At 48.5% G+C, this 24,675-nt stretch overlaps 1 protein-coding gene and 3 non-coding genes across 4 annotated transcripts in view; 2 read left to right on the top strand and 2 right to left on the bottom strand.

The window, feature by feature from the left end:
* Positions 1–256: 256 nt before the first annotated feature.
* Positions 257–329, bottom strand: TRNAR-ACG (transfer RNA arginine (anticodon ACG)). Its single transcript has one exon. It is a non-coding gene; the product is annotated as a tRNA-Arg (tRNA).
* A 391-nt stretch (positions 330–720) lies between these two features.
* TRNAY-GUA (transfer RNA tyrosine (anticodon GUA)) lies at positions 721–814 on the top strand. Its single transcript has 2 exons — positions 721–757; positions 779–814. It is a non-coding gene; the product is annotated as a tRNA-Tyr (tRNA).
* Positions 815–5,039: 4,225 nt separating this feature from the next.
* Positions 5,040–5,113, bottom strand: TRNAR-ACG (transfer RNA arginine (anticodon ACG)). The gene has a single exon. It is a non-coding gene; the product is annotated as a tRNA-Arg (tRNA).
* A 15,052-nt stretch (positions 5,114–20,165) lies between these two features.
* The window catches only part of TRIM55 (tripartite motif containing 55), a 41,791-nt gene continuing 37,281 nt past the window's right edge, over positions 20,166–24,675 (top strand). Inside the window, exons 1-3 of the mRNA XM_067292337.1 lie at positions 20,166–20,354; positions 21,040–21,212; positions 24,278–24,280. Of these exons, the coding sequence (XP_067148438.1) occupies positions 20,166–20,354; positions 21,040–21,212; positions 24,278–24,280 (365 nt within the window). The remainder of the gene's footprint in view (positions 20,355–21,039; positions 21,213–24,277; positions 24,281–24,675) is intronic.

Below are 24,675 nucleotides of genomic sequence, written 5' to 3' on the forward strand. Positions count from 1 at the left end.
GCCAAAAGTTTTCTTTAAAGTTTGACCTTTCGTTGATGCCCACACTAGAAAGACTAAGGGGGGGGGAGGGGAATAGACTGGTCTGATTTTTTGTCTAGACTGAATTTAGTCTTTTGGAAGGGGTGAAGAAAATTGCATGGCAGTGATATCAAGGAAAGGTGGCAAAAACCGCTTTGCAAGCAAGCACCGATGGGGGGAGGGGGGCACAAAAGCGAAAGAAAAAGCAGCGGGGCGAAGGTGGCAGAGGAAAAAAACCCGAGCCAGGCAGGAGTCGAACCTACAATCTTCTGATCCGTAGTCAGACGCGTTATCCATTGCGCCACTGGCCCCGGCCGCACACAGAGGTTGAGCCGCCGCCGCCTGACGGAGCCTCCCCCGCTGGGCGCGGCGGCCGCGCAGCGGACGGCAGCTGGCGCCGGGCAGCCGCGGGGCCACACGCCCCAGCACAGCGGGGCGGGAAAGGCTGCGCGGCGAGGGGGAGGAGGCGAGAAGGCCAGGCGGAGCGGAGGAGCCCGCTCCCGCTGGACGTCGCGGCCCGCAGGCGGCCACGACCAGCACCGCACGGAGGGCGGGAGACCCACCGCACGCATGCGCGGGGGGGGGGGGGGCCGCAAGTCTCCGCGGCCCCTCCGGCCCGGGCCGTTGCGAGGGCGCATGCTCAGAAGTGCGCAGGGCGCCGGGCTGGAGCTTGGGCAGCTGCGGGTAAAGGGCGAGTAGATCCCTTCGATAGCTCAGCTGGTAGAGCGGAGGACTGTAGAGGCGCTGCCCGCCCACGGGAATCCTTAGGTCGCTGGTTCGATTCCGGCTCGAAGGAGACGCGCTTTTTTTTTTCCCCTCCTCTCTTTCTTCCTTTCCTTTATGTCTTTTCCCGTGCATGAGGATTTTCATTTTTCCTCTTCCTAAACCTCAGTTACTGACCGAGCAGTGCGAGTGGCTCGGGAAGCCGTGGCTCCATGCGATGTGCCGCGGCAGACAGGGCCTGTTGCAGGGCTTCGCAGCTCTGCGTGTGGGGAAAGCGCCCCCCACTCTTCACTCCCTGCCTTGAAATGTGCCAAGATGCCTCGCAAAGCCTGCACAGTCCACGTTGTCATAGAAACATCCAGTTCTACCAAAAGGACACCTATTCATAATCAGGCATTGACATGATGGCCCAGTGCAATTGCATTGCTATATATAGCCAAGTATCTTATTTTTATTAGAGTTAATTTATAGCATTTGAATAACACAGTACATTTGAATGGAGCTTTACAAATAAACAGGCAAGCTATCTATGACTCAGAAATACAACTTTAAAGTGCTGAATTTCTTTGCAAGTTTCCATAAAGCTTTTCCTTCCTTACGGCTGCCTGCGCTGCCCAGGGGCGTCGCAAGGCAGCTATCGCACCTGCTTTTGAACTGCAGTAGGAGAAACTTGGCCCAGGACATTAGAGAGGGGACGGAAACAGGTGGATTTTCCCCAGGAGCAACCTGGACCGTCTCTTCTGAACGTGTGGTTTGGTATGGGGGTCCGTACGGCTTGTGAGCTGGAGAGGAGGCATCCGCAGGAATTAGTAGGAGAAGCGAAAGCGAAGGGGCTGGCATTCGACGAGGTGCAGAGGCGGGAGTCAAGACAAGGCCAGACACACTCTCCCTTCCTCCCCGCATCCAACGGATGGGTGCTTTACTCGCAAGCCGACTTCCAGAGCCGCCGGAAACGTGCACGCGAGTGCAGACGTGCCCACACCGTTGTGCGGCGCAGCAGCTGCAGGCAGGTGCCCGCTCAAGCTGAGGCCCCTTTTAAACAGCAAAGGAAGATTATAGGAGGGCAGTGCGATTTTCAGACCAAGTCAGACTGCAGCCGCCCTGGCGGTATAGCTTTTCTTTACCGCACGAAGCTGTACTCATACTCATTATAAAGAAGGTGCACAAGGATGGGGGTTGCCTTGTGGCATTAGGGAAAGCAGATGTAGGGGAGTACTTGTGTTTCTAGACAGAGGGAAACCAGAAACACAAGAACACTTGGTCCTCTGCCAGGGGAAGGGAAGGGGGAAGGGGTCCTTCCCTCCCTCAGAAACGTGGCTGCCCTCTTCTTCGCAGATGAGGTTCAGCGCCTTCCCTTGGGTTACATTTTGTTTGGTGATGAAGGTGATGAAGACATCTGGGAGCATTTGTGGGATCAGTAAAAGCAGAAAAAAAATGTAAGGAGAAAGATATTTTAGGAAAAAAAGTGAGCTTGGCTAAGCTGCCATAGTCTCATGGTTTGTGAGACATTACACTACAGGGCCAGAAACCTTATTTGGAAATGAGCAGCTTTTCTGAATAAACTATTTGGGAGGCATTATAAAGCTCTCAGTAATGCACACATGTGTGCACACACATAAGAAAGCAGCTATATGTGCAGAAGCCCTTTCTTCTCACTGTGGTGTATTCATCCCTGATAGGCAGGTTCAAAGTTAGCTCAGTGCAAAAAATGAGAAGGAAGACAGTGGGATTTTAGCATTTGGTGTTCTCCTATTTGGAGCCAAAGCACATGCAGGTCTGACTCATTTGTGGTCAGTTTTGTCAGGTCTCCTTTGCTGGTTGATCCGACTGCACAGAGGGGCCGTGGGCTCCCTTCCCAAAATGATCCTGACGCTGCCAGGTCAGCTCTGGCTCCGCAGAGGCTCCCTCTCTTTTTGCACGCAGCTTTACCCTGTGCCAGAAAACCCTTCCCGAAGAGAGCCCTGCTGTGCGCAGCCCGCCCCATGGAGGTGGGTAAAAGTGCTCGGCGGGCTCTCCCTTAGCTCGCGGCAGCAGAGACCATGTTCAGTCCTGTGTTTTAGTGGCGTTGCGGAGGGGCACGGGTGATGTTCTGGGAGATGGTGGCGCGGTGGGAAAGGGCACGGGAATGCTTTGTGCAGAAGGGATTTAACTCAGACAGCCATGGGCTGGCTTAGCATGGGGTAGATAACAGGACCGACGCTTCGGTTCTGCTTTTTTTCTGTCTTCTACTGTACTGCCATCCTCTCTCCTTTCTCCCTCGTGTCTCCTTTTTCATTACAGGTGCTGCGTGGTGTGCGAAAAAGTACACTTGACAATGACTCCTGCCTCGGAAAGAGTAAACTTGCTGCTAGCCAGCCATGTCTGCTTGTGTAGCAGGGGGAGAAAGGAATTTTTATCCTTCAGAAGAACTGAAAATGAGTCTCCTCTGTGCAAGAGTGTTTTTCTGAGACAAATTTTGCATTTAAGTGCAAGGAAGGCCCACTGTCTGTGGGAATAGTAAAAGCAAGGAAATTACCATCAGGCAATTTGAACAGACATATCAAGCCCAGCAGAAGTCAAGCCTACTTACCTCTGAGCTGTAGTCACACTCTTTATGCATTGCACCACTGGCTCCAGCTAGCTTTCTCTTAATTAGTACATTTTTGTGTGTGCATAGGTACCCATGCACGCACGTACACACACACACACACACACTGAGCCCTTTCTCCTCCTCCTTCTTCCACCAGGGTGCAGTGCACCCTGTCAGGCACCGATACCCTGCAGGACTACAGGACTGATTTTTGCTTGGTTAAGAGTTACCCTTTCATATATAGATTTCTAATGCTCCTAGTTTTCGAAGAAATTCATGCCCACGCCTTCATTCCTTTTCATTCATTCAGTGGTGCCCCCTTTTTTTCTATTCCTACAGGATAGTTAACAAAATAAAAGCTCACCCAGTGTCTCTTCTGGTCAAGGGACTATTTCTTTTCCTCTTCTATCTTGCAAGCTGACTTCTTGATCAGTTTGAGGCAAGACTTTTTTTTCTCTCCTACCCAGAAGGCATTGACATGTGTGCCCCTCTGCATAAATGCATGTTACCTTTAGTGAAAAGGAGAGAAGAAAATAAAAAAGAAGTACAAAAGAATGAAAGCTGGGGGGAGGGGCAAAAAACAGAAAATGCAGATATTGATCTCAGGACTTACTATGTGCTAAGCAGTTGTTCTAGCTCTAGAGCTATTTCCCTATTACATAAATGTAACTGTTTGGTCCACCTTCAGTCTCATCTAGTGCATGCTCACATATTTCAATGCACTAAATGCTTTCTACTACAATGCCAGTATCTAGAATGCCTGGATAGTAGTGTAGTTTGCTAAAGGCTTTTGTACTTCACTTAGGAGAAGCTATCACGGACTTGTAAATGCGTAATTATTTCTTTATCTGGTCTCCAGCAAGAGCCAAAAAAGAGCTCTGTGAATATATGCTATTTAATCGTTTGTACCAGATTTGTCACTAAATAACAGAAGGATGCTATAGATTATAAAAGCCCATTCATAAGACATCTCACTCTGATATAGTGGGAATGAGGTGGGCAGGCAAACAGATGGGTGAGGGGGTGTTAAATAGCCTGTCAGGTACCAGAGGGGACACCTGCTCCAACAAAGAGAAAATTCTCAGCTCCAGTATTGTAAGAAAAGGTTTATTTTTAAAATCCTCTTTGGGACATGCACAAAAGTACCCATTTCCTAATCTACTGCATGTGCAATGCTTAACTGATTTGGCTTTGGATATGAGGCTTGCTGGTTTGACATCTACTAAACTTGCGTTTGCAGACTCAAGCCCAGTTTCAGTTTCTGCTCCAGCAAGTTCTCCCAGACTCTCTCCTCCTCGTTTACATCTCCGCGGGTCCTGAGTCCCACATACACACCCAGACCCGTCTGGAGCCTTTCCCAGGGGTGACCCTGCGCCTTCAGCTAATGTAGCCTGCGGTTAAGCGCTTTAGCTCCCAGCCTGGCCATGCCCACGAAGGCAGGGAAAATACCTTGTTTTGGTGCCCGAGGGGCCAGCTCCATCGCCCGGGGTGTGAGGAGGCTAGGAGGGACCCAGCAGGAGATGGGGGCCACACGCCAGCGTCTCCTCCCGGACCGGTGACCAGCGCTGGTGCCCCAACCCCGGGCCGCAGGGGCCTGCAGCAGGGCCCCTGCCAGGGAAGCGACTTAATGGATAGTCATTTGATTAAGCACGTAGGGGGGTCAGGGGTACCCACGCCTCCAGGTTTCCAGCCTTTTTCCCCCGCTGGGAGGGGGCAAAAAGCACGGAGGCGAGCCAGGCAGGAGTCGAACCTGCAATCTTCTGATCCGTAGTCAGACGCGTTAATCCATTGCGCCACTGGCCCCCGCGTAGCAGCGCGGCGCGGGTGGTGTTGGGCTGCGCCACCGGGACCCCCCCGCCCCGATGCCCCCGGCAGGAGCGTGGCGTGGGCAGCGCGGCCGCCGGGCAGGCACCGAGGTGCGCGGTGCCCCCTACCCCTAACCTTCGCTGGTCTTTTGTTCTCGAGGAAAAACTGGAATTCTTCAGCAGAAGGTGGCAGCTGTGCGGCAAGAATCCCGCTTTCCCCGTGGGCTCCGGGTCCCAGCTCGCTCCCTATCTGATGTTGTTGCACCATGAGAAAGAGCTCTGCAGCCACGGGCTGGGAACAAGTCACGTCATATCACCTGCCACAACACCTGTGCCAAAAGAAAAAAAAATTGTAATGCCATGCAATTTGCAAATATTGGGAGTTGTGTCATGCTGCTTTGCTCCCAAACTCTGTGCCCACACCCCCTCGAGCAGGATCCCCTGCATGCTGCAGGTGAGCTCCTGCTGTTCAGCAGAGCCTTTCTGCTCTGGCAGCATCCAGGGAGAATTCCTCCTTTTGGGAGAAGGATGATGTGATCTGCCCGGACTTCCACAACACTGTAGCAGAAAAGCCCTGTAGACGTCGCCCCACGCTTGGTCCAACCTCCACAGAAGGACCAGAGAGAGGGAGACAGGCAGAGGCCTGCAGAGCTGAGGCAGGCAGAGGAAGGAAGGCTGCGTGGTGCTGAGCAGAGCTGATCCGTTCAGGGGATAAGGCTGGCTCTGAGGTACCAAGATAGTATCGGCACCTTGTCGTTTAGTATAACCCAGACTCCACCGTGGTATTGATATCCCCCCCCCCCCCCATTGCAACATGCTGGATTAATGTGCGCATGTTAGTTCCTGTCCCAAACTCTGAGCTCAGATAAGCAGGGATAATTCTCTTTTTGACTGTCAAGATGGACTTTACCTTTGAATCCGTACAAAGCCCCATGTTGAAGAAGTATCTCCAGAAGGAGAAAGGAGATCAATGCTGCAGTAGTTGTGGTCTTGGTCACTTGGTACACTTGATGCAGGTAACAACAGCCCAGATCTTGTTCTCCATTTTCCTTGTCAGTCAGGTCCGAAGTAGGTTTTGCTTTTCCATGGCAAGACAGGGAACACCTCACAATTTAATAACATTTTGGATTCACTCTCAGAATCTTTTGGTGACACTTGCTGCCTTCGTTTCTGAGCCCTTTGCTGCCCTTACCCCAGCCAAACATGCGGGCCCATTGCTGATAGCAACCCGCGTGCCAGCAAGCTGCCAAGCTGTTTCCTCTGAGAGCTTTGATTGCTTTTGGACTTCTGGCTTGACAGTTGTGACTTCAGGCTTTCATAAACAGGTCTGTACTGAAGAGAGCCCAGCTACTGGAAACAAACTGTGTGTGTACGAGTGTTGCCTGCTATGGGCAGCTGGTTTGCAAGAGCATGATATCTAGCCCTAGCTTATTTAGGCAAACAAAGTGCAATTAGCAAGCCTTGGACATTAGGGAGCATGGGAAAAAATGAATGGCTATTTTTCCTGTTCCTTAGGAGTAGGAGAGGATTAATGTCATCTGCTGCCAGGGGAAATGTCAGAGCTGTTGAAGACAGACATTAATCACCACAACTCCACTTGAACATGCATTGCTACCATACCTCCCCAGCAGCGGTGTTTTTGCCTGACTACTGTGTACTGCAATAGGCAGAGAGTCATGAGCATTGCATTTCTGGGCTTTGCACTGTGTCACATCAAAGTTAGATGAAGCAGGACCAATCCCTTAGAAAAAAGTTGATTTAGTTTCACCTTTCACAAGCAAATATATGTTAATTTGGTTTTGCTACTTCCCTCAAACCAGAGTGACACCTTGATCTTCTTGGTCTCTTTTTCTTTCTTTCATTATTACTTTGGATCATTCATCTGGCAGAGGGAAGACCAACATGCTCAAGCCCTGGGGCACATTTTCCAGCACCGGCTGCATCATCACCTGAGCGGTGTCCACCTTTTCCTGCACAATCAGGCTTATAGCTGTTTCCAAACTGGTCCCGAGTCCGAGGTGAGATAGTATCACAGCATCAGCATACCTGACATCAGGAATGCATCCGACTGAAAACACCTCAAAACTATTTCCATGCACGCAAGTCCAGGTCCCAGCTGTCAGACCCCTTTCCCTTCACATTGCAAACCTCTCCTTTTCTGCCCAGCCAAGCAGCTAAAATGGACACATTATGAAGAAGGGAAAGTGGCTAAAACCACTGAGCAGAGGTCCAAAACAACTGATTCATTGTCTCAACTTCTCCCAGCCATGCCCAAACACCACCAAAGGGCTGTGGCTCTCCCCACTGGGCACCCCTGGGGCTCCCGCGCATGGTGGTGCTGCTCAGCACCTCATCTCCTCTGAAGACGTGTGGCAGCTGGCCAACGACAGCATCGATTGAGCCACTGTATGGGAGGGCCTTCAGCTCAGCCTGCTCCTCGCAGCAGGAGGTCCTCTCCTTCCAGGGGGTGTATGAGCAAATGGGGTGAGAGCTTTTGGCTTGACTTGCTCATGAGCCCTCCTGCAAGTCCATCAGTGCATCTTTGGGGCACTGTGATATTAAGTTCTGGATAACAGAAAGGACACTGAGGGCAAAGGTTGAAAAGAGGATGAGCCAGCTGAACAGCGTGTTGCTCCAAAGTGAGGAGGTCTCACTCCTCTTCCCCTCCTCACCCACTCTCTGCCACACAACCTGCCATCTTCCCGCTCTGGTGGTCCATGGATGCTGCCCTGACCTGAGTCACCTGGGTAACCCAGCAAGGAAGTGGATAATTTTCTAACGAAAGGTGAGTTGAACCAGCTGAGCTGGTGGGTGCATGTGATGGGACTGGACCATGCAGCTGGGCAGCGCGGGGAAGGTGAGAGGCACCGTCCCTCCCTTCCCAGCAGCAGGGAACAGCCCAAGTGGCTCAGTCACTCGCAGTTACCAGTGAAAACGCAGCCTGATGGAGGGTCATGCTGAGACAGCAAAGCCAAGGACAGGGAGTGGGAGCAGGACAGTGGGGCTGGGGAGTAAGGGTAAAAGTAGAGACAGTATCCAGTCAGGGAGAGGTAAACTGATACCTGCCTCCAGAGACATCTCACCACCAAGCTGTTGTTTCCATCCTCTTTTCTTTCTCCTTCCTTCTTTCCTCTGTCTTTGCAGGTGCTATAAGATGAGCAGTGAAGACTAGGCCAGATTGCTCCTGCTTTGCCTCAAGCCGTGAGAGGAGCAGTTCCTTCATAAGCAGAGACTTGCAAATAGCTCCTGTTTTGCAGAGGGGTTTTAGTTTGTTTTCCCTGGATTAAGCATGAAAAAACACAAAGTGAATGAAAGGGGGTGAGCATGCCCAAATGATTGGCAGGCACATAATAACAGGAAAAATGTAATTATACATAGAAATTTGCAGAGATTGGGGTAGCATCTTTTTCAATTTGGGCAGCTAGGACTTGCACCTACTTTTGTAGTCAGACATGTTATCTGTCACATGTCTGGGCCGGGCAGTATAGCAGGATCCCATGTATTTTCGCAGATATCCCAGGGATGTTACCCCTACTGCAATAATGAGACTAAGAATGATGATAGAAAAGGTTAATTTCTCAATTTTCCCTGTACCTCTAATAGAAGATCCAGCCCGGGCTGCTGCACGAAGCCGGCAATTCAGGAAACCGGGCCCCGGTGGAGGGCAGCAGGGCGCCTGGGCAGGCCTGAGCCAGGAATCGGGATCCAAGGCAGAAACCATCCTCATGCTCAGAGGAAACCAGAGTCAGAAATCTGGCTAGTGGCTGGGGGGACAGCAAATACAGGTAGGAAGAGCTAGAAATGGGAAGGAATGACAGGATGGGGTATGCAGCTAGGGAAGAAGGTATGTGTCTGAAATCATGCTGCAGAGCCTACTCTTTGATGTCCACTTCTGTCTTCCTTTGATAGCTCACCTGGTAGTGAGATAGACTGCAGATTTACAGTCTCTATGAACTTTAGGTTGCTGGTTTAAATTCTGGCTCAAGGGGAGCTTCTCTCTTTTTTCTTTTTCCTTGCTCAACACATGGACTTTTACCAAACCATAAATCCTGCAACAAACTCCTCCAAAGCCCTCAGGATCCAGGTCTGCTCCAATTCTTCATGCCAGCCAGCCTTCCTGATTGCTCCCTATCCCTAGAAGACATTTTTACCCTCCTGGCTATTGCCTGTCCAGCTGGCCCCTGCAGCTGAGGTAGGGCTCAGTCAGTAATGCTGTGGATATCATGGAGAACAAGCTGGCAACCTAGAGAACTTGCTAGGTGCCCCAAGCTCTATGTGGAGATTTACCACATCCTTTGGCAAGGAACGAGTAATTAGTATCCAATTACACTGAAATCATACTTAATTCAAGACAGGTTAAGACAAAATGCAAATAAAAACATTTACTCACAGCTGCCAAAATAGATAAACTCATAAAAGAGGTAGGTGGAGAAATGAGAGAAAACCAAGCCTCAGTTACTTACTTTGAAGATTAAATCAGCCAGGCCATTCTCTCATATCCAGGCATTTTCCCGTAGGCTGTCCTGACACTGTGGGTAGCAGAGAGCCTCTCTTCCTCCACACCTTTTACCTCAGGCTGTGTTGACCAAGAAGTATTTCCTCACGGGGGAACGCAGTACCTCTCATGTCTAATTTCCTCCTGAAAAACAAATTCTTCCCTTCCAGGGAGGTCCAGTGGTTTAACAGGGAAGTCCTCCTGTTTCCTCCCCATCCAATAGACAAGCTGGCCCTTCCTCTTAGCAAAAATAAGAATGATTTCATTCCTTTAGCATTACCTGGCCAATTAACAATACCTTGGCTCAAATGCTAAGCAAGACAGCTATCACGGGAAAGGCATTGGCTTGAAACCTGAATGCCCCAATTTTTTTTTTAACTTCTTTTTCTGTTGTAAAATAAACATCTCTTCTTTGCCCTGCTTGCCATTGTTATTCCTGTGGGCATAGGGCAAAGTGCATGTGCCCAGCCAGCCTTGTTTTGGAGGGGATGCCTCGTTTCAAGCTAGTGCTGGAATCAGGAGAGGGGAGCAGTGTCTGCCGAGGGGCCTCACCTATGGACCACACAGAGAGACTCTTTGGCCAGCCTGAGACACAATTTCTTCCCTAAACAGGAGGGAAATGGTGCAGACACATTTCTGCACAGCTCCTGCAGTGTGTGGGGGCATGGGGAGAGATGTGAAGACAAACAACAGTCGAGGACTAGGGAGCAGGGGTGTTGATCCCGCTGTCTGTCACACGCTAAAGGGACATGCTTCCAGTAGAGACGGTCTCCAGCCGTGTTGCCTCTGTTCCATTTTGCAGTATTGCAACTTTCACTCCCTCTCCTACCTTTTTCCATCTTAGCATTCCCGTTCAGATCCTTTTCCTGTTCTCCAGGAGGCCAGGATAGCCTTGACGTTGAACAATGATCACTGTGCAAATTAGACAAGCCCATTGGCAGGGGCCACGAGGCCAGGAACAGCACCTTGTTTGGAAACAGCTTCCTGCTCTTCAACTGGTCCCATTGAAATGCTTTATTTCTTAATTTCCAGGCTGATACAGCCTATGAGTGTCAGCGTAAAGAACATTTCACACTGAAACATGTTAATAAGTCACTAGTAGGAGGATGGGAAAGTTGTCACCTTCTTCAAGGCAAGGAACTGATAACTGTCTGGGTAACACCTGACTTGATAAAGAGTCGTTTATATTTCCCTGGAAGTGAACTAAGGCTGACTTCCATTCCTGGGAGTGAACAGCCAGTCTGAATACATTTCAGATTAAAGTCTGCCAGGAGCCCAAGAAACTGGCTATGAGACCTAACATATCAGGAGCACCCTCATAAATGCAACCTGAGATATGTCATGCAGAGACAACTGTTAAGGAAGCAGTGTACCCTCTCGGGTAATCCCCTGCAAACCAGCTGGTGACAGGTGAAATATCTTGCTGTTTTAGACGGAGGGTAAGGGTTGGAGCCTGTTTAATGTCTTTTAAGTATTCCACAAATATTATCTATTTTGGATGTCATGAGTAAATGTTTTCATTTGCATTTTCCCTTCATCTGGCCTGAACTAAGTGGGATTTCAGGGTTAGCAGCTGCTCACAGGCATTGCTCACTGCAGGCTGTGGTGACTTGTGGCCACCTAACTCGTACCTGGGCTCTTGGCATGTTCTCCAGAGTGTTCAAAGGATATCCATGTTCACCCCATTTTAGCTGCAGGAACAACGTGTTCAGTGAGTACCTAGAGATCAGGAATGACAGAGGCATCCTCTGCTGACAGAGATAACCAGGAAAATACTGTTTGCCATGGAATAAGAGATTGGCCCCCAGGCTTGACTCCTGAGGGTCTTCAAGGTGTCCGTCAGGGAGGTTGAATGAAAAGCCCTGTGATGACCAAGAGTCTTCCTCCGCACCCCAACACCCCTCTCCTTTGAGCTGGAATTGAGCCAGTGACCAAGGATTACTCTGAAACATCTGTAGTTCTTCCCCTTACAAGCTGAGCTGTCAAAGGAAGAGACAGACATCTTCCCGAGAGTAACTCTGGCCTGGTTCTCACAGCAGCCCAAGTCCAGGGAGGACAAGTGCAGGCACATTGCACTGGGGAATGAGGCCAAAAAGGCATCCTGAGTATGGTTCTCTGCACAGTGATGTTGCTGCAAAGCTATCGCCTCTCTGGGAAGCACTTCATACCAGTGATTAGGAACAGAAATAGCACCAAGGCCACACTGTGTAGGTAACTGGAAGAGATGTGATTTGTAGTCGACTCATTCATAAATCTAATCGCCCCTCTAATATTTGCATCACACAGTCTTTGTGATTATGAGAAACAGCAGAAATGCCCTACGTGCTGCTCCAGCCGGTCACCTCCCAAGATTTCCCTGAACTGAGATCCTCTGCACACCTCCAAAGGGACACAGCCACTTTGCAAACAGCTAAAGCGGAGATCAGGGAAATCCAACCCCACTGCATTAGAAAAGCAGAGACACAAGTGACGGGAGGAGGCAAAACTAGCAGGAAGCAGCTCCATCAAAGGACTGAATTTGCACTGCCACTTCCTTCTCGGAGACCACATGCCCTTGGTCACAGCACTGCTGCCACTCTGCATCAAACAGGCCACCTCACCTTGCCCACCACCACAGACCCTTCCTCGATGCTCTGAGAGCTGGGGAAGTCACACGGGAACACATCAGCGCTGGGGAACAGCAGGACTGTTGTTCTTGCACACAGTGAATGCACAGTTAGTCAAAACCACACTCTTTTTCTTTCTTGTCAGCTGCTTCAGAAATCAACTCTAGAGTCCCAGAATCCTTTTTGGTTTTGAAACTAAAAATTAAAAAAAGCAGTGCTTCACTAGCAGTGCAACTCTAAATGTTGCGATAACAAAACCACATAGATTGATTCCCTCACTATGGCTTTGATACGGGTCCTGCGCTCTGTTTCGCCATCACAGCCCAGCCCTCCTCTGCGCCCCATACGTTTGTGTCCCCCTTATCAGAGGGGTGACTGTGGCAGGGAATATGGAGGCGGTGCAGCGTTTTCCTACCTTTACTGCAGTGGTAGCACGAGAGAGGTCAGGCTTCTCACAGCAGCGTTCCTTCCATCCTACAATGTGCCATAGCTGAGCTAGTGACAGCTGGGCTCACCAGGAGCCACCGTCAGGGATGGGGACATGTTGTGCTTGGCTGGATAAGGTGGGGGGGACACAATTTTGGGGAGGAAGAAAGCCCCAAACTCTGTCTTCTCCCCAGATCACTGGTGACATTATTGTAATAGTTTCTTGCCATGAACTATTCATTCATATTGCCCATCCCTGACTGTATGGGTATAGGACTTTACAGTGAGACAGCTGTATCCTCAAGCAGCCCAACCTTAGCTTTCCATGCAAAACATGAATTTTACTGCAAAGCTGCCTCTTCAGCAACAAGGTCAAAGCCTTTGAAGAGGCACCAGCAATCTAATTTGTTCTGTGGCCAGAAGACTTACTGTCTGCCCTTTCTTTTCTTTGCATTCCCTCAACTCAGCCAGAACCAAAAAAGCTGACTCCCTGGGAACAACTGCGGCGTGGTAGAAGGGGACGATGTTCTGCGTGCAGACACAGGCCTGCATGTTTGAGATGATTCCTGAAGTGATAATTCAAAAGGACATTAATCTAATATACTGCCACTTGATACAATGGGTACAATGTCACAGTGGACAGCATCCCTGATCATAACTTTAAAGGGTGTTTGATTCCTGCCTGGCTTGAAGGCATCTCTTCCCATTGTTGTTGTCCCTGCAAACATCTCTACCCACCATCTCATGCATTACAAGGCTCACACGGGGGAGTGGGAGAAGAGCCTGGCCGGTGTCTGTCTGAAAGAGGAACTTGCTCTTCTAACCCAACTTTTAAAAGAAAAAAGGCATTGGCACTCAGAAATGAATAGTCATGCTGATTTTGCTATACACTGAAAGAGTATTTGCAGAGCACAGGAAGACATGAAAGGAAAAAGAAAGAAGTTTGAAATATAGCAGAAAAAAAGCTAAAGGATGGAGGTATCACCCCTACCACCACTTAGCACTACATGCTGAGCGGGTGCTTTACCAGGTCCACTAATATGTTGCTGTGTGAAAGCCTTCCTGCCACCACACCTTATATTTTTGTTTAACTGGAGCAGCACAATGGTCAATCCTGGATCTTCCAGCACTAAATCTCTACTCTGTCCTGGAGGAATGACCCTCAAGACAAGAAGGGGTGACAATATAAACCTGACCAGTCTAGGAGCCTGGGACAGAGTCTCAGCAGGTCTCTGACATGGTGCAAAGCCGTTTGCTGAGTATGACCTTAAAGCACAGGCTTTCCTCTGAACCGCAGACATAAGCATTGTCCTGGAGAAAAATACCCGCACTCCCCCACTCTGCCAGCTGAGCTTGGAAGGAACATACGGAAATAGCATCAAGAGTGGCTGATGTTGAGCTGACCAAGGCTGTGGAGAAACGTGACACTGGGGCAGGGCTGTATCTCTGCGAAGTGATGAGCTGACACCAGCTGGGAAGCCTGAACTGGATTTGTGCTGCAAAACGCAAATCATCTCTATGGAACATCACTCTTGTTTCATAACAACAAAGCTGAGGGTTTGGAGCAGGGAGGGTTTGAAGTGAAGCGCTACAGCTCTTTAAGGGCAGAGCAGAAATGGGACCTGTTTTCTCATCAAAATTCCCACTGTTAAAACTCTCTGCAATCTACTTTTCCTAATCTCCAGCATGCTTGAAAAGCCTCCCTACCACTTCCACGTCTGTGCTGCCTGTGTCCAGCCCCACTGTCACAACATCAGCTCATCCTCTATTAACCCAGCACCAAATACCCATTCCATAAAATATTCCAAAAATTCCATGAAATGCAAGAATAGCTCAGGGAGGAGCCAGTCATTCCTTCTTCTTAGGTAACAGGGGAGATAGTCAGTGATGGTTTACAAACTGACTCCCAGTGCTGTTTTAATAAGCAAAATAGAGGGAAAATGGTCAAGGCTGGGTTTGCAAAGCAAGGGACAGTGCTAAAATAGTAGAGTACTTGCTCACTTATTTACTTTCCAAGAGGAAGCAGGATTCCTACTTGTGTTCTCCCATTTTTCTAGCTGGTTTTGTTTTATTTATATCTTTTCATCCTTTTCCTTCATGTCTCCTCACTGCAGGGCCCCTGTGTGTATGGAAAAGCAAGCCTGTTATTTGTGAAGCTTGTCCTTAGCCATGAAGAGGACCTATTCTTGGGTTGTCAGTGAAGGTAGGGGGGCAGTTTCTTCCCCACGCTGTGGTTTAGATATACTTTTATGCTTTGCATGTGAGATTTAGATCTCTTTCTAGCAGTGAGTTGGTGAGGGATGAATATACACAAAAGGGGATGTGGGTTTGGGAATCCTGAAGGCAAAACCTTTGGGCCTGTACAGTTGCGTATGACTCATGGAGAAACCAAACCAGGAATGGCATGTAAGTGAGTCCACAGCACTCTTCATCTCATCTCTGGCCAAGCTGTTGTACGAATGGGTGCATTTCTGAAATAACTGCTCAGGTAACTACCATAAGCATACACATGACAGGCAAACATCAAGACATTCACATTCATGAGATATAACCTTTCTTGTTTGTCTCTTCTACGGTGCAGTCATCCCTGGTAGGCTGCCTTTTCAAGCTCACAGATTTTGAGAATACGGATGATTATAGTGAAGATGATAAATGCCTGGTCTTAATTACCATTCAGGTTTCCTCTCCATCCCTGAGAGATGGCCTGGCCACCATTTCTAATCCTGATCTCAAGCACAGTGAGAAAACCAAGACTTTCTGTTGGGAGGCAGGCAGCTCCTGTGTCCCCTAAAGCCAGGTGCCGTTCAGGTTCAAGCTGGACCATGGCTCCTCTGCTCCAGAAAGCCACATGACCATCCTTCTCTCAGGCAGGCAGCCAGGACCTGCAGCACGATGGCTTGGTGTCCCACTGGGAGCAAAGCCCCGGTGTGCGGAGGTGACTCCCCATCGGAGCTCATCCACTGGTGGGCGGGAAGCCCTCGGGCTCTCCCTAGCTCAGAGTCTTTTAATCCAAATCTTTGAGAATTGTCTGCTATCATTTATATTGGTACTGCTTATGAATTTGGGATAAATGCAGTATACTATTTCATCTGCCCGTTTATCCCATGCTTCTGGCTGTTTGTTGCAAACCATGGGAGCTCCTCAAGCCAGGTCAGTGTCCATCCCCTACTCAAAAGAAAAGGGCAGAAAGTTGCCCTCTGGCTGGTCTCTGTAGCTTGTCCCCCAAATCCCATGCTCCAGCATATTTCATGTGCTTCCAGTGATTCACCTTTAGAAGTGCTTCAGGCTTGTCTCTGCTGCTTAGATTTTATATATGCAAAAGCAAATTTCAGACAGTGTCATTACCTCCTGTCCTGGTCCCTGTTTGCCTGGAGAACTGAAATGGTCTCTTTCACATTGTTTAGAGGGTCTCCAAACACTGACCACATACTGCCTAGCACTGTGTATAGGGTATGCAAAGACAAATATGTAGGTTGAGTGTAAAAATGTCAGTCTCAAAAGGCAACAGGTTTTGAAAACATTTGTCTTTGTTGCAAAGGCTCCCTTCTGCTGTGTAAATTGACATACATATGTCAAAGGGTAATTTCAGTACTTATCGAGGGATGTTCAATGATCACAGTAAAATCATAAAATGCAAGATGCTGTTTGCAGTTTGCACCTGTATAAGCAGGAGGGCTTCAGCTTACAGTTGGCTGATTTGCTTAATAAGTCACTGCAAAAGTAGGTGCAATCTGGGTTTCTGCAACATGCCTGCCATAGGTGAGCTCCGTGTGGAAGGCTAAAAGCCTGTTTTTCGGGCTAAAAGGCAGCGAGGCGGAGGGGTAAGGCCAGACTCAGGCTCTGCCTCTGCCGCTGCAGAGGGGGCAGCCAGGTTGGCTGCGGTCTCCGTGCGGGAAATGCTGGCAGCAGAAAGGCACGTGCAGCGCTTACGCAGGGGCAGGCAGAGGAGGTGCTCGCGCTGCCCAGTTTATGCGCTGGTAAAACCTGAGAGCTGTGTCTCTGCTGCACTTTGGGGCAAGATAAGTCATGCAGCAGGTGTCCCCTGGCAAAAATACACTATTTTCCTTTTGTTTTGCAGTAATGGAAGATTTTTTTATGGCTGACACATGAGAGCTTTATAATGTTAGTTCACGATAAGAGGTTGCAGAGGGGAATTCTCTGAATGCAACACCCAGGGATGTCATAACAGCACTGAAACCTGCCCCTAGACATCGCTCAACCTCTCCTTCCTCCTTCAAATCCCTCTCCTAAATCCAGCGCCTTGCAGACAGCCTGTGAGGCTCTCCGAGCCTTCATTCCACAGCCCTCAAATTGCTCTCCATTGTAAAAATAGAGGAGCTAAAATCACTGTCTATAAAAACAAGCATATCTAAAGGAATTAGTCTTCTGGTTGGCTCAGCAAAAACAGATAACATGCCTGGGCAAGCTATACTAGCAAAAAAATACAGTAAAAAATTCCTGTAACCTCAGTGATAGCTGACATCCAGAGTTTCTGCCTGGGGAGCAGAGGCAGAGCTGGTCCTCTCGCTGGCAGGTCAGTCAGCCGAGAGATGGCTTCGCTGGGCTCTTTTGAGGTGGAAGGTTAGACTGCTGGTGGCCTTCCCTCACCAGTCTGAAAGGTGAGGAAGGGAAGGGGGTTTCCCTGGGTAATGGAGAGACAACGGGAGGGAGGGCAGCCAGGGAGAGACAGGAAGGTGCCAGGCTCTCTTGATGCGAGCCCTTCAAGCCCCCCAAATTGTCCTATTCTGGGCAGTTTTACTGCACTAGTATAAAGCCTAAGTTTCCTAGTGCTTCTCATCCAGCCTTCCCCCACGTGGCTGAGCCCCTGCATTTCTTTACCTAGCAATCAGTGCTATGGTTTGTCACACTTTGACGGAAAAAACTTGTACTAATTTTTCACTTGTCTAAACTACATACCCCTGCCAGAAAAATATTTTAGTTCAGGCCTTGGCTGCAGAAGGTGAGTTTAGCTTTGTTTCGCCAACTCCTTCTCGTGATTCTGCCGTTTGTTTTCTGTTCCATATTACTGTGCTTCAGCACATGTAAAAGGAGAAAAATAGCAGCAGACTCTCTGAAATGTGCTTCAGACTCGACTAAACTTATCTGACTGAAAATGTGCATAAAGCCATCATCTTTTCCCCCTCACTTTTTCACCATCAGACGCCCTTTGCCCTGGGCATCAGTAGTGGCCTGTTACTAGAAGACCCTTGCAGGTTACCACGAGTAAGTACATTTGCACCAGAACTGCAGCCCGGGTGCGCATTACACCTTCAGAGGGGCCTTAGTTCGTTGCCTGACTACCTGCACAGCAAACGCTATCCCGCTGGCTTTTTTCTCTGACTTGAATGCCCTGTTTTATACACCATTGCGTGCAAATGTTTTTACACACTGACATTTTTAACCTTCAGCTTTTTTGTCAGAATTTCACCAGCTCTGTCTCTGCTGTAGCATGGAAGCGCCAGTCCCGTTGTATGAGGACAGCTTTCCTTATCTGAGTCATATTAAGGCAGGTTTTGACATGGACGTGCCAGCTGATTCAGAGTTAAGAGGGCTGGAATGAGGCATTCAAATTCCTCTAGGCACTAAAGTCACCTCTGACCTGGCCACAAAGGGGAGGGAAAGAAGAGAAATATCTTCTCGCTGCTGCCAAGAAAGTTTCCCACCCTCCCCTGCCAAAAGCCCCAGCTGTCCACTGCTCAGCTGCCAAAGCCACCTTTCCCATGCAGCTTCGGAGGCCTTGTATACATCAGGGAGCTGAACCAAAGGTGTGATTGCAAACCAGTTTAACTAAAATATTACGCACTTTCTTAGGAAAGCAGGACTTCAGAAAAAAATGTATATGTCTTTATATGGCTTCCGATAAATGTGTAGGTTTATATGGGTGAAATTCTGTCTCAGTGGGCTGCGAAAGGGGACAGGATTTCACCCTCACCCAAACACTTAAAAAAGTATGCAAGGCATTGAAAATCAAAAGTTGTCAAGAACACACTGAATTTAATGTGAATCCTTGTCATTGCATGCAGAGAGTATTATTCGTTTTCATGTGGAAATCAATGAAAACCCTTACTTTTAAATTTCCCTGAACTCCAAAGTTTCCAGCCTGGTGTTGCATACAAGCGAAGGGCCCTGCTTTGGAAATGGGGTTTCTCCTTCCCCAGCATGCATAGGTGAGTCACTCAGCCACTGTATAGCATGTCTGATATGCAAGCACTTTACAGTCATTAATTAACAAAAATGTGAACGCTTTCTACAAGACACTTAACAGAGAAAGTATTACAGCTATTGATTAAAACAGAAGATAATATACTGACTACACAGTACAGTATACTAGCAAAGTGATTTTATACAGTACATGTGGGGACTTTGGCTTAAATCTGAGGAGGAGATATTTATTGCTCGTACAGTTGTGTGATAAATTATTGGCAAGTAGAAGCACAGATGGCTTTCCCTTAAGATCAGGCATCACATGCCACAAATTATCTGGGAAATTGTCATTTTAAAAATAACTCTAGAACAAGTGCCAAGCTGAGAGGCATATCAGTGTCTAATAAACAGATATAAACACAGCAGTGCCCAAAACTAAAATGTATTTGGATTAAACTATGGCTAGAAAGAGCATATACAATTAGTACCTATTCTCTAGCAGTACAAATTAAAGCTTTTCGAACTGTATTTCTTCTGTCTCCCTCTTATCAGGAAATTCATATTATGTTTTTTTGGTGCATATTTAAGCTGCTGTGGAGTTAATGGACTGAATAGTCATGCTAGAATCTTACATTACAGTTCCTAAAAAAAAAAAATCACACCGGAAGAAAGTTAAGTGCAGTTACCGGCAGGCAATTTTTTAAGTGGTTTTCAAGGTGGCGACATGTGTAAGCCCTGAATTATGCGAGCCCGTGAGCAGCCACTGCTTCTGTTGTCTTCTCCAGGAATTGCATGTGCTTCACACCTGAGCAGCTCCAGGTCTGGGCGCGTGCTAAAACATACTGCCAAAATTACTGGTGTCTGGCAAAAGTGGCTGTTTGCACAAAACAGCGTATTTATTTGGCTGTAATGAACAGCTGGGCAGATGGGGGCAGCAAGTACCCGGTGGCATTTTCCTGCTCTTCCCCGGCAAGCACCGCTGCGTTGGTCGTGGCCACGCAGCTTCCTCCGCTGGGCGAAGATAAGGGGGAAGCCGATGGCGCTCGCTTATCGCCCGTGCTCCTCCGAGAGGGGTAGAGGCTGTCGCTGAGCAGAGCCAGGGCCGGCTGCCCAGCGTGCGGCAGGAATGCAGCTCCCACAGCCCTGCTGTCCGTCACCTGTCCGAGTCCGTCCTTGCCTCGCTCGCTTATATGGGCATGGCAGAGCGGCACCGGGTGACGTCGGGGTGCTAAAAACAGCCCCGGCTCTCTGCAGCCCCTCGCTTGAGCTATGTCCCCCAGCAAGAGCAGCGCGGTGAGCGGCTGAGCACACCGGAGCTTGGATTTATTTCAAGGAAAATTAACCCGGAAACTGATCAGCAGCGCTGTGATCCTGAGCGTATGCCCCTGGAAAAGCTAGGCATGAGCACCTCTCTGAACTACAAGTCCTTTTCCAAAGAGCAGCAAACCATGGATAACTTGGAGAAACAACTGATTTGCCCTATCTGCTTAGAGATGTTTACGAAGCCTGTGGTCATCCTGCCCTGTCAGCACAACCTGTGCAGAAAATGTGCCAGTGACATTTTCCAGGTAGGTTAATTCCACCAAAAGCTACTTCTGTAGGTACAAGCAGCACTCGTTTAAACGAATGGAAAAGCACAATTTCACTTGTTTGATTTGATTGCTGTTAATAGCCAGTAAGGCTGGGGCCAGTGGTTTAAAGCATAAGCAGAAGTTGCACTTAGGAAATGTCCTCAAGGTCTGGCTTCCTCAGGGTTTGGGCAGTGCTTGCACCAATATAAATTGCTACCTGTTAGCTGCGGAGAAATGGCTGTACCCACGAATGGGGGAACCAGCCCTTCATCCTGTATTCACTAGATATTTTTCTGGTCTTTGCTTATTGGAACTACCCTCTCACTGCACGTATTTACAAAGGGTTTGCTACAGACTTGTTTTTGTTCAGGAGCTTTTGAAAGAGCTGCATGTCTCCAGCATGGCTTGTTGCGGTGCCATGAGCCTCGTGTGTGACAGCTTCAGCTCCTTCTTCCATTGCACTTTGTAATCTGTGAATGGGCTTTGGATGGCTTGACCTTGGAGGTGGGGGGAAGAAGAGGGGGGAGAGAGACTTGCACTGATTGCAGCAGGCATTGGTCTGACGTGAGCCGGGCGCTGTGGAGGCCCTGTGCTCTGAGAGTGAAGGCACAGTCAAAGCACAGCATTTTGGTAGTTTTGCATGGCCTTACTCACCTCTTCTTGTCCCACTTGGCAAGAACAGGCCTCAAACCCATACCTGCCAACCAGGGGTGGCACCACGGTGGCTTCGGGAGGTCGCTTCCGCTGTCCTTCCTGCAGACATGAGGTGGTCCTCGACCGGCATGGTGTGTACGGGCTGCAGAGGAACCTCCTGGTGGAAAACATCATCGACATATACAAGCAGGAGTCCACAAGGTAACAAGGAAATTTGTAACCTTGAAAGAAGCTGTGCCGCAGAAACAGACATAGCTTAGGACACTGTGGTGTCCTTCTGGTCTTTCCATTTGTCAGATGTGAGGTTTATTTAGTCATTTTATCTCTTGGCAGTATGGCAATGGATTCTGCTGCTATGCATGCCTGTCTGTTTGCTGTGCAATGAAGTCAGCTTTCACTTATTGAACACAGAAAGCAGTACCCAAATAGATGTTGAATTTTCCTGCTTCCGCTTATAGATGAGGATTGTGCCATCCTTACCCACATGAGCAGTACTTACACATGCAAGCAAAGCCCTTGAAGTCAGCATAGTTATTCACATAAATAAGGAAAAAGTAGCTAGGTTCACATCGTTCATTTTATGAACTGTTCGAATGAACGTATCTGTATTTAATCTGTGTGTTCGCATGCTACAGAAGGGAAAAAGGTTTCAAGTCTTGTCAGAAAATCACAAGGAACAGACAGAGCAAACAAGAAGACAGCTGAATTAGACACAGAAGATATCCTGCATCATAATATCAAATCACAATTCAGTAAAAAATCTCCACTCCTGTCAGCTTGGGATGTGACTTCATGAAGTTAAGTCTTATTTAGAACTCTGTATAAGAGAAGGAATAGCCAGAAATAATCATGTATCAGTGCTGCATGGTGATATGCAAGAATCACAGAGCAGAGAAATGGGTTAATCCTATAAAGTAAAACTGCTCCTGAACATCAATTGCTAGAAATTGATTTGTAACCCCTCCAGCAGTGGAACAATGTTATGTCCTTGTCTCTCTTGCTGGGATGGGTTGGGCGCACGCTACCACCATGGGGAGCATGCTAGGGAGGAAGCTAAACCTGGTCCCAGGCCACCAAGCAAGCAGCTCCCTAACCAAGGGCAAGAGCCTCCCCTCACCAGCGTGGTGTTGTAGTGCAAGGTGTTTTGTACACCTTGCCCTGCCTGAAGGAAGAGGTAATCCCGGCCATGTTCCCTGCCAGTAAGGAGCTGGCTATTGCAGGGTACTGGTGGCAACAGGTTCACAGGAGAGATGGGCACAACCGGCTGAGCCTGGCATCCTACACAAGGACTTTGGACAGCTTTGGACACTCCTACCCCCTTCCCACAGGAGGTCACCCGCACAGAGGGTGTTTTGGAGTCCAGCTGTGCCTTTGGCTATTCTTGGCTGTTTAAATCCCGCTGGGGACTGTTGTAGCTGGACACAGCTTGGAGATCCAAACCACCAGAGAGCACGAAGCTGGCTTAAAATTGTCCTTTCTGTTGCCCTTAGCACTCTGTGCCAAGGGAAGGTCAGTTACTCCTGTTTCACCAATACCCAAATATTATTTTAGTCAGAAAAATATCTGAGGAAATGAATCAGCAAAGCTACAGTGCTGGATTTTGCTCTTGACCAAACAAGCTGGACATGTGTGTCTTCATGTCTTTCTTGTATTTTTTTTTTCAACTGAGAGTTGTGTTTAACTTAAAAAAATGGAAATATGGCTCCTTTTTTCCATTTAGTTTATGGACAATTGGCACAAAATTCTGTTACATGGAAATGTAAGAGATCTAGTAGATTTCTTTTTAAAACTCCACTAAAATAAAATGCAACATGATGAATAAAAGGAAGGGATAGAAAAAAATATATATGAATATATCTTTCTTAGATATTTGTCCAAAAGGTTTGTTTAATCTATTACAGTGCTTTTTTTGCATTAATTGTCAGGGTTACGTAGCAGCAGCAATGATAACAGCATTATCTGAACTATTCGCCACTTTGTAGGCCTCAGCTGCTTATCGCCGTCTGCCCAGCATTCCTCAGGCACCCATGAGTGTGTGAGCAAGATCTGCTATTGCTTTATCCTGCGTTGCTCCACTGAAACCAGAAAGTCAAGAGAAATCAAGTCTTCTCTGCTTCTTCCTTCTGTATCATTTTCTTTCAAAGTGAGGGTTAGGTTTTGGCAGAGGTACATAAGAAGAAGGGTGAGATATAACCTTTGCATCCTTCTTTCTTTCCAAGATGACCCTCCAAAATAGCAGCTCCTGTGACTTCCTCACAAACCCTCTTCCCCCCTAGTCTTCCTGTGGATATAATTCCCCATAAAGTGCATGTCAGAACAATGCCAGCTCCCAGCTGCTTTTCACATGAACTTAGGAGAGTAAGATTAACTCAGATAGGGAGCAGGCTTTGTTTCCCGTATAGGCAAAAATCATTTATTTTGAAAACAGGGGGGTTTTTTTGAGTTTTCTATTTGAATTAAGGGATTGTTCTTTTAAAAGTAAAAGCTGGGGCAGGAGCTGTGCCATCATATCGGGAGGCTCTGCTCAAGCTCTGACAAGCAGCCCCTGTTATTACTCACAACCACATCATATGGTCTTTTTCACATTGCTCATCATTTCCAGCCAATGACAACTTAGCTTGCTGCCCAATTTAGAATCTATTAACAATGCAAGGAAAGAAATATTCAAGCAGGACATGGCTGCTACAAAGCTTTAAAGGAGGGAAAGCATTGAACCTGGTGGAAATAGGGTTGACTAAAATATTAAACCAATGTTTGAAAGTCTCTAGGCCACCAACTACCTGAACATTCTGAGGAACTTCAGGGTGCCTGCTGCTGCTGCTGAGAAAGGATAACTGCAGGAGGCTGCAACTTCCAGCAAGCTCTAGTAGCATCTAATGAGCTCTGTCAGCTATTCCCAATCAAAGGGTGCTTTGAGCTTCTGTTCCAGCTGAGTCCTAATTAGGGAGGGTCAAGCACCCTCTCTCCCTAGGGAGAAGCCTTTTAAGTGCCATGCCCAGAGTGCAGGGAACAGATGTAGAACTTTGTGCAGCAGTTTGGGCAGAAGGGGTTGGAAACCATGCTGAGAACAGCGTGCATGGGCTCTGCAGAGGTGGGGGTGCACTGCATGGCCTGATGCCCCACAGCGATGGGATCAACTATCCCGGCACTGCAGAGGCCTCAGCCCATGCTGAGGGAGGATGCAGCTCTCCAGGACTGGGGCTGCAGGGAGAGCCTGAGGCACCTGGCCAAGGCTGGGGCAGGGGAGATGGGCTCCTCGCCTGCAGCAGGTGAGTGCTGGCAGAGGGTCTGTGTCATGAAAGGGAGCTGTGGGAGGAGGTCAGCTAACTGCCCTGCATCATAGATGACAAGAGAGAGATCGGCCAGATCTTCTCTGAGTCCTGCAGCAACAAGAGCCTGAACCCCCAGTGGCACTGACAGAGGGGCAGGCAAAGTCTCATGGATGAGTCTCCCAGCTCACTGGGCTGGGAAAGGGAGACTCTTGTGATGGCAAAAGCTGGAAGCTGGTGACTTCTGGCAGCAGGTGGGTGAGATCCCACTCTGCCGGCAGACCAGTGACAGCAGAGTAGGGTGACTGCCCTGGCTGCAGATGGGCCTGGCAGCTCTGTTGGACAAAGTGTTGGAGCCAGCTGAGCCCAAGCCCTGTGACAGCACCGGGAGGAAG

This window comes from Apteryx mantelli, chromosome 2, assembly GCF_036417845.1.
Source record: "Apteryx mantelli isolate bAptMan1 chromosome 2, bAptMan1.hap1, whole genome shotgun sequence".
Taxonomy (NCBI): Eukaryota; Metazoa; Chordata; class Aves; order Apterygiformes; family Apterygidae; genus Apteryx; species Apteryx mantelli.